Source organism: Notolabrus celidotus, chromosome 2, assembly GCF_009762535.1.
Source record: "Notolabrus celidotus isolate fNotCel1 chromosome 2, fNotCel1.pri, whole genome shotgun sequence".
Classification (NCBI taxonomy): domain Eukaryota; kingdom Metazoa; phylum Chordata; class Actinopteri; order Labriformes; family Labridae; genus Notolabrus; species Notolabrus celidotus.
The window spans coordinates 19306166-19325052 of NC_048273.1; the positions used below are offsets into that span (position 1 = coordinate 19306166).

Consider the following 18887-nt stretch of genomic DNA (forward strand, 5'->3'; position numbering starts at 1 on the left):
TTTTTTTTTTACCTGGAACACAGTAGTACTCAATTTTTAAGAGCATTAAGCTTCCCACCTTAAGTATGATCTCAGAGGAAGAAAGCCACCATGTGAATAAGGTGAAAAACTAAACATGTAAATGTTTCTTTAAAAATACATTGTTTAAATACTAACAAGCCTTAGAGTTTGTAAAATGTAGCCCTAAAGTGATGTTGTGATGTGTTAGCATGTTCGTTGAGTACAGTAGGTCATGTTAAGGCAGCTGTGCAGCTCATTATTTCTGTCCTTCGTGGTTCAAGATCTACTCTGTGTGAGTGTTTGGCTCACAGAGATTCCAGTTGTCTGTGCTGCTGAAACAGACCGGTTACAATGGGTCCTGCAGCCTCATATTTACACCAGCACACAGGCAGCAGTACAGGAACATATACCACTCAAACTTGAACATCAGGTTGAACCCAACCGTCTTCCCACAGTGCATTCACAATAACTTTGTTCATTTATACATCAACGTTAAACATTTCATCCATGTGCAATCAAATATTCCTCCTCTTTTCCCTACACCAATGCGTAATCAAACTGGCCCCTCTCCAGCCCCTCCTTGTGGTCAGTCCAGGATGATGCAGGCATGCGGCTGTAGGGGTCCAGCAGGATCCTGAAGCACCTGACCAGCAGGAAGACCAGGAAGAGCATGAGGAGGCCTACAAAGGCCAAGGCGGTGCGTTGCTCAGTGTCCACCCCAACCAGAACCAGTGGGGGGGTGCTGCTGCTGCCACCACCAGGACCACCGGGGAGCGAGGAGCTGGCCGGGGACAGCAGCAACTCGTAGTCGAGTGTGGGCACATCATTCATCCTCCACGGAGCCCGAAGGCAGGGCTTACACACTGACTGGATGGTTGGTGTATCGGGAGGAAATGTAGAGAAGGAGGGGAAGGTGTTCATGAGGGAAAAGAGGCCAAGCTTGACACCAGTTGTGGGATTACAAGGCTTAATGGGAAGGATTACAAGGTTTATTTTGTCCAACTTGTGTTGGGTGAAGGTTATGTATCCTTAATAAAGAAATTGGCAGGTAGATAACAATTAAGAAAAATACAGTGTTACATCACATCTTTATCAGCCAGCCAGTTTATTTTGATGAATCTAGGTCAGTCAGAGTGACATGACCTAGAAAAGCCTGGCCCTAATGTGCTCTGACAATGTGGCAGACACACACACAAACACTTTCAATTATTATGGACTACTTAAAAAAGCCATGCATTTTGAAAATAACTGACTAAACAATCTAACAAAGCTCTATGGCTTTCCTATTTGAGCGTCCAACCCCCAGGCGGTTTAGTTTTTAGAGAATGTATCAGGGCCGCTCTGCCACATCAGCTCTCATTCTGACTCTCATTTAGAGTAGACAGGATGTGTCGCTGCCTTCCACTAATGCAAACACACAAACACAGGTCTGATTCCCAGTCAAGGTCAGGGCTCTCTATGTGACGGAGATAATAGTATGCAGATGGACTGCTAACACTCAATTTGGTATAGCTGTTTAAGTATGTGTCTGGGCGTGGTGTCAGGGAACAGATAGCCAAACCCAGGTGTTACAAACACAAGACCTTTTCAAGAATCTGCAGACGCCAAACACCAGCTGTGTGTCTGTGTGGGTGTTTGTGTGTGGCTAATGGGATCAGGAGGTCAGTGAATCGATTGCCCTGAATATAAAACAGCTCATCATCACCGTAGCGGATGATGTTGGCTAAATGTAACGCTCTCCCCTCTCACAGGGTAAGTGTGTTAGAGCTGACAAGAGCTCAAATAAAGTGAGATGAGGTAGCAAATGAGTGTGAAGGTTTTGAGAAGGTTAGTTTGAGGTTTTTTTTATGTGTAAAGTGGCTTCATCCAGTTTTGATCATCCGAATTTATGTTCCAGCAGTTGTCCAACAAAGAGGTTGATATCAGACGTAATTTCATCAAAAGTCCTGGAGTGAGACTGCAGCTCTTTTTTTTTTGGACACGCCACCTGAAAGAGAAAGAAGCACCTGGTTAGCATTAAGCCCAAAAAATGTCACCAATAAAGCCGTAATGAGGACATTAAATTTGCACAAATCCCCTAAAATAGAACAATAGGCATTACACAACTTTCCCATTAGCACTGATTGTTGCTAATGTGAACCATCAGGAGCAGAATAAGTCATTCCTTCCTCATTTCATCACACAGTGCGATCATTCCCACCCTTTGTTCAATAAGTAACAGCGACAGTGACATTAGCCATCTGCATCCCCTGTAATGACACTCAATTAGTAAGCTGATTATGGTGTCATTAAGGCCACATTAGCACTAATTAATGCACAATTATAAACACTGATACGACATTACATCACCCTCATTTGTCAGTGCAGTGTTACAGCCGACCATTTGTTCACTTGTTGACCTCCTTCATTCATTCACTCGCACGACTGAAGGGAAGACAAAGTGTTTGTGGAGCCTCATTAATAATCTAAAATCACGTCTCCCATGGTGGACTGGGTTTCAAATCATAGAGGAAACGAGACCCGCAGTACCATTTCACTCGATTGACCGTCTGAATGGAGTGGTGACGGGGCGTTTTTTTGAGACCAATGAGATACAGAGAGATATGCAGAGAACAGTGCGTGTTGGGGGAGATACCTAAGGGACAAAAGGGAGAGGATGGAGAGGGAGAGAGTGATTGTTGGTAACAGGAAAACAGGTTATAGAAGACGCTGTTAAATTTTAAGGTCAAATGTAAAGGGGGAGAAAATTAAAATGCGATGGTGGGGTTTGATATGAAAAAATTATACACTTACAGTGACTTGTTTAAAGCGGAGAGATTGTAGGACAGGGTTAGATAAAAAGACTTAGTTATTGAGACAAAAGTAAGAATATAGAAAGGGAAGAACACAAGAAATAAAGGGCAAAGTAAGATGACTGATAGAGGATGTGAAGATAGAGGAACGGATTAGTTCTTGCTGTAAATGGGCAGCTGTACAGGACAGAGCAGAGGTTTTCTGGCACTAACTGAACTGCCCTTCCTCTATATGACCATGGCAAAATGCCTTTTCCATATTCTCTCTCTTTGTGTCTCTGCTGCTTCCAGTTCAAAGGTTTTCTATCTGCTACTTTATCAGCTGGTGTCTCAGTGCACCAGTGTCAGGCTGGCAGCAGGGTGACACACCAGGGAGCTGGCTGTTACACTGTGAATGAATGTGCACTTTGGTGAGTGTACAAACAGGCCTTTGTGTGTGTGTGTGTGTGTGTGTGTGTGTGTGCGTGTGTGTGTGTGTGTGTGTGTGTGTGTGTGTGTGTGTGTGTGTGTGTGTGTGTGTGTGTGTATTTGTCTGTGTGATCCACTTTGCCCCACCATGACTGTTGTGAACTGCTTACCAAACAAGGTGAAAAAACCTTGAGACGCTTTTCAAGGACGTCATTAGGACTGACACTCTCACACATCTGTAGCTCTACATCAGAAATGCATTTCAGGTGTTACCAACATCAGCGAGTCTTTTTTTTAAAGGTTTGAAACCATAATCTTGTTTTACGCAGGAGGCTTAGACTGATTTCAGAAACTGTTTCCATCACCACTTTTCTTTAAGCGTTATTTTTGAAGCTGCAATGTTTATTTTGGCACTTTTATAGTTTTTCATCAGTTTCAGTCATTTCTTGGTGGTGTTTGGTGAACTTTGACATTGTTGGGAACAGAGGTGTCAAGTAACGAATTACAAATACTTTCTTACCTTACTTAAGTAGAAATTTAGGGTATCTATACTTTACTGGAGTAATTAATTTTCAGCCGACTTTTTATTTCTACTCAGGCAATTATCTGTACTTTCTACTCTTTACATTTTAAAAATAGCCTTGTTATCTTCCGCTCCATGAAACACGTTAATGCACATATATGGTTCTTTAACCCTCCTGTTATGTTCGTATCTCAGGAACAGCAATAATGTTCCTGGGTCAATTTGACCTGTCATATTTAATTATCAAAAAGTGTCAGAACCCTAAAAAATCCCAATAAACATTTATTTAATCTCATTACTAACTCCATTTATAAGCATTTAAATCAATATTTAGTGCAACGTTGTTCTTTAATCCTCACAGATCATGGTTGAATGAGGATATCTCACTCGTTTCTTAATGAAAATTCATGTTAAAATCAGAATCAGAATTATTTTATTTTCCCGGGGGGGAAATTCAGTAAAATAAAAGGGTGTGTGTGTGAGTGTGTGTAGGTTTGTGGTGACATATGTCACACAGTTGCAAAGAAACAATTAGTATTTGACACTTCTGACCCCTTTTAGCCCCCATTTCGACTGCCAGGTCAAATTGACCCACAAACAGTATCTATATCTATAAATGCAAGGGGGGTTGCAAATATGCAAAATCAACAATTTTCATTTTATATGTTCATTTCACCTATTAAGCCAAGCAGATGAAGTTTCATACCGAAAAAATACTTTTAACATTTTTTTTTTACTTTGAAAAGGGTCAATTTGACCTGCAACATAACAGGAGGGTTAATGTATTTGCATTGTACGAAAATGCTTTCATTTTCAGTGGGCATAGATGCGGCAGAAACGGGTGCAACCCAAATATTTCAACATTAACATATTAATATAACATTATAGTCATTATGGCCGTTAGAAAAACATTTTTTTGTGAGTGCACTATAGGCCCCTGTGGTGCAGCCTAAGCTTTTGTCCTTAATGGCATTTTTCCCCCTTACATTACTTTTCCTTTGATACTTTAAGTAGTTTTGAAACCAGTACTTTTACACTTTTACTTAAGTAAAAAGCTTGAGTTGATACTTCCTCTTCTACAGAAGTCTTTTTAAACCCTAGTATCTACTTCTACTTGAGTAATGAATGTGAATACTTTTGACACCTCTGGTTGGGAATGAATTAAAACAAGTACTGACAACTTGAAAAAATGAAGGCTGATGCCAAATAAGAACTACGATGTATGACTAGGCCAGTTTAATCCTGCTTTGGTGGTACTGATTAACTAACTACACACACATAGAGGCACTATAGACATACAGGCGTACACATACTTTGGATCATAAGTGGGCGCAAATATGCATACAAAAAAGAACATTGCTGATGAATCCCACAGACAGGGATCATTTCCATTATAAATGTGAAAGAGTGACTAAGAGGGACAAACATGGCCTCCTCCTCTTATTTCATTCACACTGTACTAATTCAGTGGCATTCTCCATTATCTCTCACCCTTCACTGATAGACCGAGGATGATAAATCTACAGAGAGAAAGGAGGAATACACTTAAGATTAAAGGGGAATTAGATCTCTCATTGAAACAGTGAAATTTATCAGATCATACCACAGCAGATATCCCATTAGTTCTACATGTAATGTAGGTTTATTGATTTATTTGAGCAATGAGCAAGGGTACAACATATTGCAATTTGTTAGATTCAATAAAAGGAACCTAAAGCTGAAAAAATTATAAATAGGTGAATGTCCTGCCTCTGCAACAAGTCTTTGTAAAGTCAGTGGTCCTATAGTTCATTCATAAGCTCCCAGTATGTGCGTGTGTGTGTGTGTGTGTGTTTGTGTGCGTCTCTGTGTGAATAAGTCATTGGGAGGTAGAGGGAGGACAGACAGAGATTGCTCAGCTTATTTTCCTCCTCGTTAAGTCTCACTCCCACCATCACCCTCCATCAGCCTCACACACACCTACATGTACACGCGTTTACGCACACACACACTCAGACACATACACAGACCCTCACGCGCACATCACTGTCGTCCATCAGACTCGTCTCGCCTGATTTGCGTCAGTGCTCGCCTACTCCATTGCTCCTTCAGGACACTTCCTCGAAGCACCGTCCGGACCCCTGAGAGGAAGAGAGGCGAAGCGGACACTCGTCAGTCTTCATGGAAAAGCCCTAAAATGGACACTCTCTCTTTCTCCCTCTCTCCCTCTCTCTCTCTCTCTCTCTCTCTCTCTCTCTCTCTCTCTCTCTCTCTCTCTCTCTCTCTCACACACACACACACTCACCAAGGCCCCACTTTCTTCACTGCCTCACAGAGCCATTGGTCAGGCTAATGTTGACAGAGCTCATCAGTGCAAATGAAACGTGAGAGCGGCTGAAACTAATTTAGTTACATCTCAGGTGACCAGAGTGTCACCTTTCCCCCTTTTGTGTTTAGCTCCCACCATCTCTTTCTCTCCCTCACACACATGCAAACACACTACGACAGGTAAAAAGAGGGACACGATGCATGCATGTGTGTATGCACAAGTAAGGGATAATGTAGAGTGAATAGGTGGTTATTCGGGGACGATTGGAAACGCTTCAATGGCAATGGATTCTTATCAGCCTAGTTGTGGGAAGAATTACAATTAAAATGAACATTTCCAATGAAGGTAAGGTTAGACAAGGTGAGCAGGACTTCTGCAGGAACATTTCTATTGACATTTCTGTTCTCATTCAGCCCTCCTGCTTCTCAGGGCTTTGCAGTTGACACACCTTGAAATATAAAAGATGCAAATGTCACAACTTTTATCAATGTTGCAATCATTAATACTGCTTACAGTTTATCGGCTCTGCTGCTGTTTGCCTGGATTGGAGTCCATTTTCACCTGCCTTGCACACATACACACGCACAAACACAAACCTATGCACATACACACTCTTAGATGTTAAATCAATTGAAGTGCTTTACATCTTCATGGCTGGGTTGAAAAATATAGCCACAATTTTCTTTTCCTTTATTGTAGTTTATAATGTATAATAACATTGTTATAAACAAGTTGAGGGATTTTTTCAAGTTTTGTAAATGTAGCACTTATGACATTGTTTCAGTGGAATATGTATTGAGTATTATCAGATGTATTGTGACAAATAGGTAAAATTCTAAAAAAAAAAATGTATTTACACATTTTTAACCAGTTGAAATGTTTTTATTTAGGATTGTCGTGGCAAAAAATAGTAAGACATTTTCTCATAGTGATCAAACTAATCAAAAAAGCAAATCTTTGATGCCATAAAAAAATCATAGGGTATGAATGTTTTTTTCTATTGTTACCATTGCAAGTAACTATTTTTAGGAATATTTCAAAGATTGATTGAAGATTTGGGGGATGTTTCACAAAAACATGACATCGCCAACATCAGTGTTTCTATCTCTACGGCTTCTTGGGGTGTTTGTTTTCTGTCTGTCTCTCATGTAGCCACACAAATACTGAGTGTCTCAGAAATTCCCCCATCAAACAGTATGATATTTTCAATAGAAAGAAACCTCTGTTCTTCCCCTTCAAGCACAGCCAACCAAAAGATCACCAATCCCGCCAGCCTCTGCAGGGTTCAGCTCAGAGACAGGCTTGATTTGTCATTATTTATAGCCTGAGTAAAACCACTCTCCAAAAGTAATTAGACTTTAGAAACAACGAGGAATGGAGAAGAGAGAGCCAGTGAGAAAAGGGGCAAAAGCAAAGGGGAGAGAGAAAGAGATGGTAAATGTTCCCAGTCTCAGCCACAGCCCACTGGGAATTGAATTAACCCTTTCCAATTTGCTGTTTATAAAGATAGAGTGGACCTGAAGAGATGGGGAAGGGCAGCTTCATGAGACCCACAAGCTCAGGTGGGTATCCCCCTCAAATATCACTAAAAGAGAAATGTGGTTTCCATAACAAGCATACAGCATTAAGGGTAACACACACACACACACACACACACACACACACACACACACTGACGCACACATTGCTAAAACAGAAAAGGGACACGGAGAGAATGTATTGATACCATCCATCATCAAGGCATATTGATATGTTTGATTTTCTTTTTGCAGTGATTCTCGTGTGTTTGTGTTGCTTCATTTGTCACCTCAGGGAGCCGACTCCTGACGTGTGTCTGTGGCTAATGAGGACAACAGGGACTGGGTCACCTTGAGCTGTGTGCAACAACAGACCAACTTTATCCAACTCTAACATGTAACAAGCTTAACCTGTTTTCATAAAAAGATACACAACTTGTACTTATGCTCATTGGAAGTTCACAGACCAAAACATGACCATCTTACAGCTATTTTTAGCACCCTAGGGAGACAAAGTGTCTGTGGAGTCATTTCTTTTTCACACTTGGCTAACAGCTCAGCTCAGCTCCTCAGATAGCCGCCGTCATAATTAGGCTGGCAGACACTCAGTCGCTACAGTAATGGTGATAAAGTTTGGGGCAATTAAATATTCTGCTGCTCCAACACAGCCAGACGGTCGTCTCTACGTACACACACACACACACACACACACACACACACACACACACACACACACACACACACACACACACATTGACGTATAATAAGGTGTGTATTTGTGAGTTCAAGGTAGATATAAAGACACTGAGTAAAAGGGCGCCCTGCTCTCGCACTAAGTATACATGCAAATGAGAAGCAGCGCTGTGAGAGAAGAAAGCATCGAAGACTGCTGACTTTTTAAAACAACTTCAGGAACAGCAACACGACATAGAGGTCAAAACACTTTATATCAAGAAGCTGTCCACTTTTAGGAACACGTGCTTTTCCACCAGGGGAGTGTCCAGAGTGTTTTGTGAAGGGGGGGGGGGGGGGGGGGGGGGCAAAACTTGGGCATTGACGTAAGCAGGGGTCACATGAAGTATGTGTATCTGGTTTGATGATATTTAGCCAGTTAAAAAGACAGATTGATATAAATACTGATGTCTGCCTGTTGCAACACAGCTGTTCTGAGACATTGCTAATAATAGTTAAGGATCATTGGGTAGCACCTGGAGTTGCCAGACCACCCAATGGACACACCCTTGTCTCCCACTACTCACTCCTCATCAGTTTGAAGAATGGATCTGACGGATGTTTCAGAAGAGTAAAAAGTCCTTTAATACTGTAGGAAAGTATTCACATCAGCTCACAGAGAAACTTACAGTATGCTGTAGTGGAGCGGGAGAAATGAACGAGAGATGGTGATACAGAGAGAAAGACAAATGGAGTACACAGATGAAGGAGCAAAGAAAAAAAAACAAGTCCTTTTGTGATTTTCAATGCAGCTGAGCAATTCCATCTTCAGAGCTGCCTACAATCTATCACTTTATCACCAGCCCAGATGAACACGCTCGCTATTTTCTCTATCAGCATATTTAGGGGTTTCAAGGTCACTCCCGAATCAAAATTCAAAGAATTGAAGATCCTAGATCTGCGTTCATTACGTACAAGATGAGGTTTCTGTTTTAACTAAGCACAAAGGGGCGTGATTTAGTTACAGCTGCTAAATACAAACGTCATCTGCTGCATGGCAGACTGCACGTTCCTCCCAAAAATGACAAGCAGGATCAGATCCCCAGACGTCAGGGAGGAGGTTGTTTGTGTCATCCTTCCAGACAGCCTGAAGCATTAATGTGTCTGATGTATCCAGTGTAGTTCTGAAGGACTCAATCAATGTAGTACCGAGGTGAAGTAAAAAGGCTGCACGCACTGCCTGACTGATGACTTCAACTTAGAAATACATTTTTCTAAACTACTTTCTACAGCCTGCTTCATTTATATTAAAAAAACAAGGGTTAGTACCAGAGTAGCAACAGACTTTACAGTTTAGTGTGACCAACATAAGTACTGTGCCAGTATCAGTATTTGATGATCTTACAGAAGGCCAGAGGGCCGGAACATCATAAAATTAAAGAAAACTACTTATGGAACCTTAGTGTATGACACTTTTTTACCGTTTAACTGCTAATGGCTAATTTAGCTTTGTAGACAACATGCCTGAGTTCTCCGAACCTGACAGTCCATGTGTCAGTAGGGTTGCCAACTTTCTCACAACTAAATAAGGGACAGGTGTACGGTGCCAGGTGTGAGCATGATGTGTGAATTCAGCGTATATTCATATTCTGATTCAACTGGAAATGCAGAAAGTGTGTATATTCCCTTTAATCCCTACTGTTTCATTATGTAACCTCATATGAACAAATCTCAAAGAAACCACGATTTGGCTCTTTGCATCAAAAAACAGGCAAAAGGGGTGCTGGTGGCCTTTTGACTCCTGGCCGTGACCATTTGCTGCATGTCTTCCCCTGCTCCCCACATTTCTGTTATTCTACAGCTGTACTCTCAATAAAGGCAAAAAAGCCCAAAAATACAACTTAAAAAAAAAAAAACAGGTAAAAGAAAAACTAAATGCAAAAGAGGAGTATGAATCACCAAATTTACTTTTTCCATGGATACTTTTTGCTGCTCTTGATTGACTCAAGCAGTGTTTTGTCCTTTTGCACAGCCAGAGTTTTTGCAGGACTTGGCGTATTTGCGCTTGGATGACAGGAGGTCTGATTTGCACATGATCTGCCACTGCCGTTTTATCTGAACTAGGATCTGTACAGTGCAGTCTGCTGTATTTACAAGAGTTAATATTCAATATATGGGACAATTGAGGTCCCGTATGAAACAAACCAATTTAGTCCAATATACGGGATGTCCCTGCTAATACGGGACAGTTGGCAACCCTAGGTGTCAGCTAAGTGTATTGCTAGCTGAGCAGCTAACTTGGGCTCGTGGTTTGAGGAAGCTGTACCCAGTGTAAGTCTTGTGGGGTTTGTTTTCAAGCATCTCGGGGCTGCTTTCACTCAACTCCCCCGCTCTGGTCTCTTGGCGAAATTACTATGCCTGACATCTCCCCTACTTCCACAGTGCATTGTTAAACCCCAGTGTCGGAGTCCAGAACTGGCACCAGGTGGCTAATAGTACCGATAGCGGCAAACTGAGATCCATAACTGACCAAAGCTACGCTAAGCAGTGATCACTTTAGCAAAGTTATCCATCAATCAGAAACTATTTCAAGAATAAAGATGTGCAGGGTTTTTTTTCATGTTTGAATGTGTTTTGACACAGTAGACTTAAGGCTGATTTATACTTCTGCGTCTCCCCTACGCAGCAGGGGCTGACGCGGACATGAGCCCAACATACTTGTGCGTCGGTGTGTCCGTGTCGCGCAGCAATTCTCCGCCGAAACGCCTGAGGGCAGTGCGGTCTCTCTGATAGCCGGCCGCCTGCTTCCGGTCCCGCTACGATCTCTGTTTACTTTTCCACAGAGTTTCAGAGCGTGTTATGTTAATCTACAGCTGATACATGTTGCTGTTTATCATACAGACATGATTACATGAAGAATAAAGAGGAGGAGATGAAATACACGGCCGATGTGCGGCCGATGTCCGGGATCCCGGAAGTGTTGTAAATGCGGGAAAGACAAAGCCGCCGAGCGGACCAATCACAGAGCTTGCGGTCCGCGTCGGCTATACGGGGAGTTACATTTTGGAGGAGGTGCACGTCAGCTACGTGCGTAGGCCAAGGCGTAGGTACGGAAGCTACGCGGACCCCAGGCGTAGGGTACGCCGTTGATTCAACGCAAAAGTATAAATCAGCCTTTAGGCTACGTTCACACTGCAAGGCTTAATGCTCAATTCCGATTTTTTGCTCAGATCCAATTTTTTGTTTGCCTGTTCACATTACCATCTATAATGTGACCTGTATCCGATTCCAGTGTGAACTGTTTGCGACCCCGAACTGCCCCGCATTAGAACAGTAACAATGACGTCACATGCAGCTGTTTCACAAACGTAAACATGGAGGAAGTCAGCATTTTCGCCTTTGTTACAAAGTTTTTGTACAGTGGGAGCCGGAGAATGAATGAAAAGGTGCAGAGGAGGTCAAGTATGAAGAAAAAGAGCTAAATTGCTTGTTTCGGCTTTTTGGAGAGCTGTGGTCGCAAATACGATTGAAAGGTCTACGTGGATGTGGACACGGTGTCAGGAGTGGTGGGTCTGCAACGTTAATAGTTTCACAGAGACAGAGTTTATTCAAAACTTCTGGATGTCGAGGGCAACTTTCAATTACATCTCCCCAAGACTCCTTCAGCAGGACACTCAATTGAGGTGCTCCATCTCCATCTATAAAGTGACGTGAAAGTATGAAATGCGCATCAAATCCGCCTTGGCCGTTCACACTGAGGTCGCATTGAAAAAAACAGATCTGTATCTGATTCAGGGCCAGATTTGGGTGTTCACACTGCCTCTAAAAAATCTGACCTGGACACTTTTGCCTGCAGTGTGAACATAGCCTTAAAGGCCTGGTCAACAGGAACTTTCCACTTGTAGTGTTTCTTGTTACGGTTCACTAACTCATAAATTCAGTGACTTCTTCCCTGTCTCGTCAATAATTAAGCTGTGTCACTTAGTGCCCTCCTACAAGCCTGGAGCACTTCTGTTGAAAAGCCTCGATTTACATTAACTTTTGCACATCTATGATTTTGTGTGTAATGCTTTGCATCATTTGTGTACTTGGAGCACATTTGCTGTAAAAGCAGATTAGACTTTTGCAGCATGTTTTTTCATATGCAGGTCATTTCAGCTGTTGTGTTTGCTTTGGACCTTTTCCTGTTTTTTTTAAAGTTGTATTGTTGCTGCACTTGATCAAATGTCTCCTGGTGAAGATTGTTAAGGCTGTGGTAGATTGTCTACCCTTTACAGCCACTGTAAATTTACCCTGATTTGAAATTTTAAAAAAATTGTTCAGATATTATTTAACATTTTGTGAGTATCACTGCAGGTCAGATATTGTGATACTAAGCTTGGTATCTCTAATAAAGTTGAAATTTAAGGATATATTTCAACCAAAAATATCTGCAATTTGTATATTCAGGTTTTTTTTTAACCGAAGTGTTATGGCAATTTGAGCTTGTATTCAACTTTATAAAACATTTCATGATCCAAAGGCCATAAAAAGTGACGTACTGTAGTTTGAAATAATTTCTGGCATAGTACCTCTATGACGCAAGAGCCCTTTACGTGAGACCTTAGTCTTTAATGTCGAGCATTCGCAGTATTCTGCCGTTCCCTGCTCAATAAAGCCACCATGCCACAAAAAAATAATAATGGCAATAAAATTGTAATAAAAAGACTAAATGTGCACACTCACAGGGCGAGCCTATTTGTGAATTTTATTTCAGTCGTGACTCTGGCTCTGAATGTGATTTTCTCATCTTGTTATGTGGCACCTCAGGGGCTGACTCAAAGGCAAGACAGTCCTGGAACATATTTGTCTCTTCCAGCCATCTAACTCACTGATGCGTGTAGGCTGACGGGCAGCAAAAATCACCTTTCTCATCCGTTCACCTGCACCACCATCACCTTACTGAACTCTGTCATATCTGACTATCATTTCCTTTGCAGTTCCGCCCATTTATTCAGCAACCCATCAGACTGAATAAATGTCAGCCAATTCATATCCACCAGCATCCTGCATGTATTTTATAAATGACAGGTGTGATACGACGTTGAGGGCGAAGTAGGGGTCAGGGTTGACTTTGCTGAGTCAGAGTGAGTTAAAAAAAAAAGCAGGAAAAGTTTTCCTTGAAGATTTTTTGATATCAATTCAGAAAAATGACAACAGGGAGGACAGGAAGAGGTTGTAAGTGATAATGATGGTCCATCCAAACCTATAATTCACCTTGAGAAGACACCCTGCTGCTGTCACAATGCTTAACAGCGCAAAATGCCCCGATGGTAAAAACCAGGCTGAGGTGAAAGGGTGAGAGATGAGGTAAGCAAGGGCGGAAAACAAAGGGAGAGAAAGAGTAGAAAAAAAGGAGAAAAAGTTGAGAGCAGAACGATAATCTCTATGATTCACGTCTGCGTTCAGCTACCCAGGGAGCCCAGGGTGGCATCAAGAAGATACATCAAGAGGTAAGAGAAAAAAATAGGGGGAGGTGAGAGGAAAAAAAGAGATGAGATTAAGGAAAGTGTGTGTGTGTGTGTGTGTGTGTGTGTGTGTGTGTGTGTGTGTGTGTGTGTGTGTGTGTGTGTGTGTGTGTGTGTGTGAGTGTGTGTGTGAGAGTGTGTGTGTGTGTGTGTGTGTGTGGATGTGGGTGTGGGTGTGTGTGCGTGAAGAAGGGGCCATATGAAAATGTCAGCAGTCTTAAAGTCAGAGGACAGCACTTTCTCTCCACAAGGCAGCCATTCTGTTGAGTCCACAGAGACCCGAGTAGAGTCAGTGCCAGCCAGCTTAGAGGCCCACGATGAAGGCCATATATATTACATGCTCTGCCCACGCAACACCCGCTCAAAGCGAGGGTGGCAGCGCTACGAGTCAGCATTGAAAAAAAAGAAAAAAAACAGTAACTTCATTGTTGAAAGTCAAAGGAAATGACACAAGACGTCAGAGCAGCATAAGCCAGGATACATGACAATGCTTTTCAGTCAGCAGTGCAAAAAATACAGTTGATCCGCACCCATGAATGTGAAAATATGACATCCAGGGGCAAGATCAGGCCCACCTTTTGAGTACCAAAGAGCTTTAAATACCCAACAATGGCTGAAAGTGCTGATTCAAACAGTGAAGCTGAAATAAGTTTGCTCAGCAGGGTGCTGCTGATCCTCCCCAACAATTGGAGACACCAGTTGGACTCTTAAGCATGGATTAAACACAGAGAGAAAAGTCATCACAAAGACACAGACATATCACCTTGCTGAGGAGAAGTTGGTGTATTTAGCTGATTTTAGTACTGAGCTTATACAGAGGGGAAGAGAGGGGAGGGGGTTGGTAGGGGATTTAATAAGGCCTTACGACCCGAAAAAGGGAAGGCCAAACACATCTAAGGGCAGAGGAAAGGAGAGATTGTCTTGCACACTTCATGGTCCATCAGCAGACTTCATTCCAACGAGTGAATAGGCCCTCTTCTAGTATTTCAGACGAGGTAATAGACTTGTGCCTAGAACTGCTCTAGGGTCTACAGGGGGCTACAGACAATAAATTCCGGGCCCTGTGTCAGTTATCAAAGGGCCATAGATTACAGGGTTGATGAATATTTGATGGCCAGTCTTCAACAGGAAATCAAAACGGCTACAACACAGGGGATCACCTCGCTCCAACTTGTCAAGGCTGAAGACGTGTGATGATGACTTGGCTACGTCTCTCCTCTGCACCCGGACATTTTCCACTTCGCCCTCCTGCTGGCTTTTGTGTTCGTGTGACAGCAAGTGCACTGTTTATGACCCTCTGTGTTGTGTTGCCACATTACATACAGCCAAATTGAATCACGCTCAGTGTGACATTGCTATTATTTCTGGGGCAATACACTGAAGTGCCACAAAATGCACAGGTGATTTCTACGCCTCAGTGTGAAAAAAGTAATTTCACAAGTGAAGCGTGCAGCGTGAGATTTAAATTGTGTCTGTCAGAACGATGCAACAGAGATGCTTTGGTGACTTTACCTCCTCACTCAGCTGCTTTCAAAGGTCTGAACAATGTAATAAAGCAACCATGAAGGGAGGCAATATAGAACAAATGATATAAGATATCAGAGCTAATAACACAGATTGTCAGAGACACAGTGAGACAGCTGTGCAGTGGAGAAACTGATTCTCCAATGTGCCCCATGTTATACTGTATTTCCTGAGTGGGCCGTGGGGAGTGCTTTGTGGGTAAAACCACTCAGGGGTTTTCTTTCCTTTCTATCTCTCCTCCCATTACAGGTCATCGCATGTGGGCACGATCAGTGTTACCATGACGTGCTGTCTATGAAGAGAGGTAAAGTGAGAATGGACAATAAGGTTGAGTGCTTACAGACCAATGTTTGTTCTTATTTTCATTGTTCTTGAGCAAACCCTTGAAGCCCCAGTTTCAAACTGGTTGTCAAACAGATTGGAATTAATACTGATGCCTCTTTATGACCTACAAAAGCAAACAAGACCATCGGCGACAAGACTGAAAACTTCTATGTAGTCATTTTTAATGCCTCAAACCGCTGCAAGGGGTTGGTGTCAGATGATTCAGTACCCTTTCTTGACAATTTCCACAGCAGAGATCGACCATGAGTTACACAACGATGAAAGCAGGATGAGATTCTTTTCTATGAGAATACTACCTTGGCTTACTCAGGACAGAGTCAGCAAAGCGATAAGATATACGTCTTTGCCCACAGGGGACGGCAAAATCAACACAAAGCTTAAGTTTTATACAGCAGCTCTAACAAACAATCACATAAAAAGTTTTCATCAAATTAAAGTTTAAACTCAAGAGCAATCCCTACAGTGGATGTGCACTAGATATCTTTCTTTGTCTCTTTTCGTCCTTGATTGTGTTCATAAACAGTGAAAGTATTCTACATTTTGAAGGATATCACAACAGACTGCAATAAAATTAGATGAAAATGCTAAATATGTCATTGCATTGAGAGGGTCACTGCTTTTTAGTGGGGTATTACTGTAAATGTTTCAGCAAATAGCTCCATAAAGTCAGTCTTCTGCAGTCTTGTTTTAATAAGAAACTCATGAAAATAGCAATATAGGGCGCAGCTAATTAACCTTATGGAAATGCAGGCCTGTGAGCATTCTTGTTACTTTGTCTTTTAGCTGAGACAGCTGACTAGCTCTCTACTCTTCGGGTATCTCTTACATTTTAATCCGAAAGCCCAAACTAGTCTAAAAACAGCACAGGACCTCGTTCCTGTGCTCAATGACCTTCATCAGATTCCAGATAGCAAAAACTCAGATTACTCATTACTGTTAACAACACATGGTTAATTATTCAGCAGTTGTCAGAGTAAGGTGAGACGATACGGATGCAGGGAGCCAGGAAGTGCATCTAACGCCTGGCACAGATTTCAGAGCTCTGGTTTGCAAATGATCAGGTGGAGGATCAGCCAAAGCCCACACCTCCACCCTGCTAGGAATCAGATCACACTACACAAGAATTGACAGATGTCCATCATAAAGTAAAATGCACTGATAGTTATTTTTTCCTATTAGCATCAATTACAAACCTGAAAAATGACATTCAAAATACATCACACAGGAATTTATTTTTTTTCTGTGAGTGACAGTTCTCATTTAAATTCACTTGTGTTCTGCTGTTTAGGATGTTTGCATCTGTGCTATGACGTTCACGCGGTTTGCACACCCCACCTCACATGGTGATTCAATCCACATCCCCTGGAGGTGCCTTGCTTTGGGCCAATAGGAGAGGGAATTCTGTCTTGCAAACAATATTTTTTTTTATAATAAAGTAATTGTGAAATCTTGGCACATTGATTCATGTTGTTATAAACCTGGTTCAGGTTTGTTGAAAGGACTCTTCTGTGTGTTTGTGGGATACCCCCCATCAAAAAATAATCACCTTTATATGACATACTATACATTTGCAACAGAGAAATATATATGAAAGTCACTTGGTTTATCTTGATTCGAAAATGTGTTCTTTTGAAGTATTTTAAAATATATTTTTCGAGAGAAACAACAATTAATTCTTGCACTTGGATAACTAGACACTGCGAAGTTTGACGCACAGCCAGAATTGATGACGAAGTTTGGAGCTACAATTCACGCTGAATATTACAATTTAACAAATAAAAACACAGACATGCAAGTCATCCCTCTACAGCTGCTTCGCAACGCAGTATTTTAAAAATCATCGTGTTTTATCTTGTATCAAATGTGCTAATTCCTAAATTTAAAAAAAAATAGCATTGTGACCCTTCAAATCGGAAACACGGACCGTAACAACATTACGCACAAACCTGATATGGTGTCTCGTGCGAGATTCCGTTGCCACCTCAAACTTTGTGATGCGCTCGTGCCTCCTCCTCCACCTGCTCCTCTTCTCGTGCTGCTCCGCTGCTGCTGCTGCTGGGAGTCGCTTCTCTGAGAGACGCGATAGGAAACAGGCAGAGACTGTTAAAGCTCCCCACCCACTCCAGCCTCCCCCAGGGGCGCACAGCCAATCACAAAGGTGGCTTCAACACAATAACAGATAAATGTCCAATACAACACACAACTCTTTACAGTCATAAAGACATCTGCAATTTGCCGATTTCGTGTTGATGAGTGATGTCTTACTAATAAGATACTGTACTGTTATTCTACATTGAACAGTTGTGATCTGACTGACCCCCCCAGCCTCTGTCCCAACACACTGTGATGGACCCTGGACAATCTTGACTCTGTTACATGTCACTTTATACTGACAATGACCACCACTGTGCCTTCTGTGTTTTAATAACTATTTATTGCGGCCTATTTATTTCAATTCAAATAGTTTAGCTGTTCTATTTATTCAATATATATTTATATTGCAACATTTGCACCCTACACTACCTCACTCACTGTATTTATTCACTCCATTATCCATAATTAGTCTAGTTTAGTTTAACTCATATAGTCAGCCCTTTCTAGTCTGTCCTCATGTTGTTGTCTTGTCCTGTTTTTATATTATGTCCTTGTTGCAGGGTATTGCTTGTCTGTGTTATTATTTGCTCTTGCACTGCTTTGCAACTGCCATGTGAGGAACTAAATTCCATTCAGCTGTATACAAGCTATCCAGATGAATGACAATAAAGTTTGAGTTGAGTTGAGTTGAGTTGAGTTGAGTTGAGTTGAGTTGAGTTGAGTTGAGTTGAGTTGAATTTAGTTGAGTTGAGTTGAGTAAAGTGATTATTGCTCTACCTGGTAAAACTGATTGCTGTGTGTCTAAAAACAATAAGTATAGGATACCTTACAATTAATTGACATAGACTGGTATTAACTGCATGCTGCAGTCATAAAATATGCCTGTACTCCTGGGAAAATAAAGGGCTATTATTTCTTTTTGCATCAATGCAAACTATGATCAAAATAAACCATACTCATTCTGATCTTTCTACTGCAGGAAAAAGTCCTTTATATATCCTTTTTAGAAACTGCAGCTTATGCATCTGAATAACAATAGCCACTCCTCTTCTTCTTGAAACCATTTCTTCTTAACAGAAGCCTGTTTATTCATACACTCCTCTATTATTTCATCCGAAGTCCTTCCATTATGGCAATTATCTGCTATAATCATGGTGTAGTAAGGTTGCACTTTGAAACTTTTGCTGCCTATCAGGT

At 41.7% G+C, this 18887-nt stretch overlaps 1 protein-coding gene across 2 annotated transcripts; it reads right to left on the bottom strand.

The window, feature by feature from the left end:
* Positions 1-117: 117 nt before the first annotated feature.
* On the bottom strand, positions 118-17666 carry LOC117826296 (cortexin-1-like). Of its 2 annotated transcripts, XM_034702251.1 has the most exons (3): positions 17543-17642; positions 5727-5843; positions 118-1987 (listed from the first exon to the last, which is right to left on the bottom strand). In XM_034702251.1, the coding sequence occupies exon 3, from the start codon at positions 919-921 to the stop codon at positions 538-540; it is 384 nt and encodes a 127-aa protein (XP_034558142.1). In that variant the 5' UTR covers positions 922-1987; positions 5727-5843; positions 17543-17642; the 3' UTR covers positions 118-537. The 2 variants fall into 2 exon arrangements, 1 of the variants encoding a protein (XP_034558142.1); XR_004634017.1 differs by lacking the exon at positions 5727-5843 and having other exon boundaries at positions 1087-1987; positions 17543-17666.
* Between the last annotated feature and the right edge of the window lie 1221 nt (positions 17667-18887).

Excerpts from the sequence above, each read along its gene's own strand:
- LOC117826296 (XM_034702251.1), bottom strand. The coding sequence starts at position 921 with ATGAACACCTTCCCCTCCTTCTCTACATTTCCTCCCGATACACCAACC.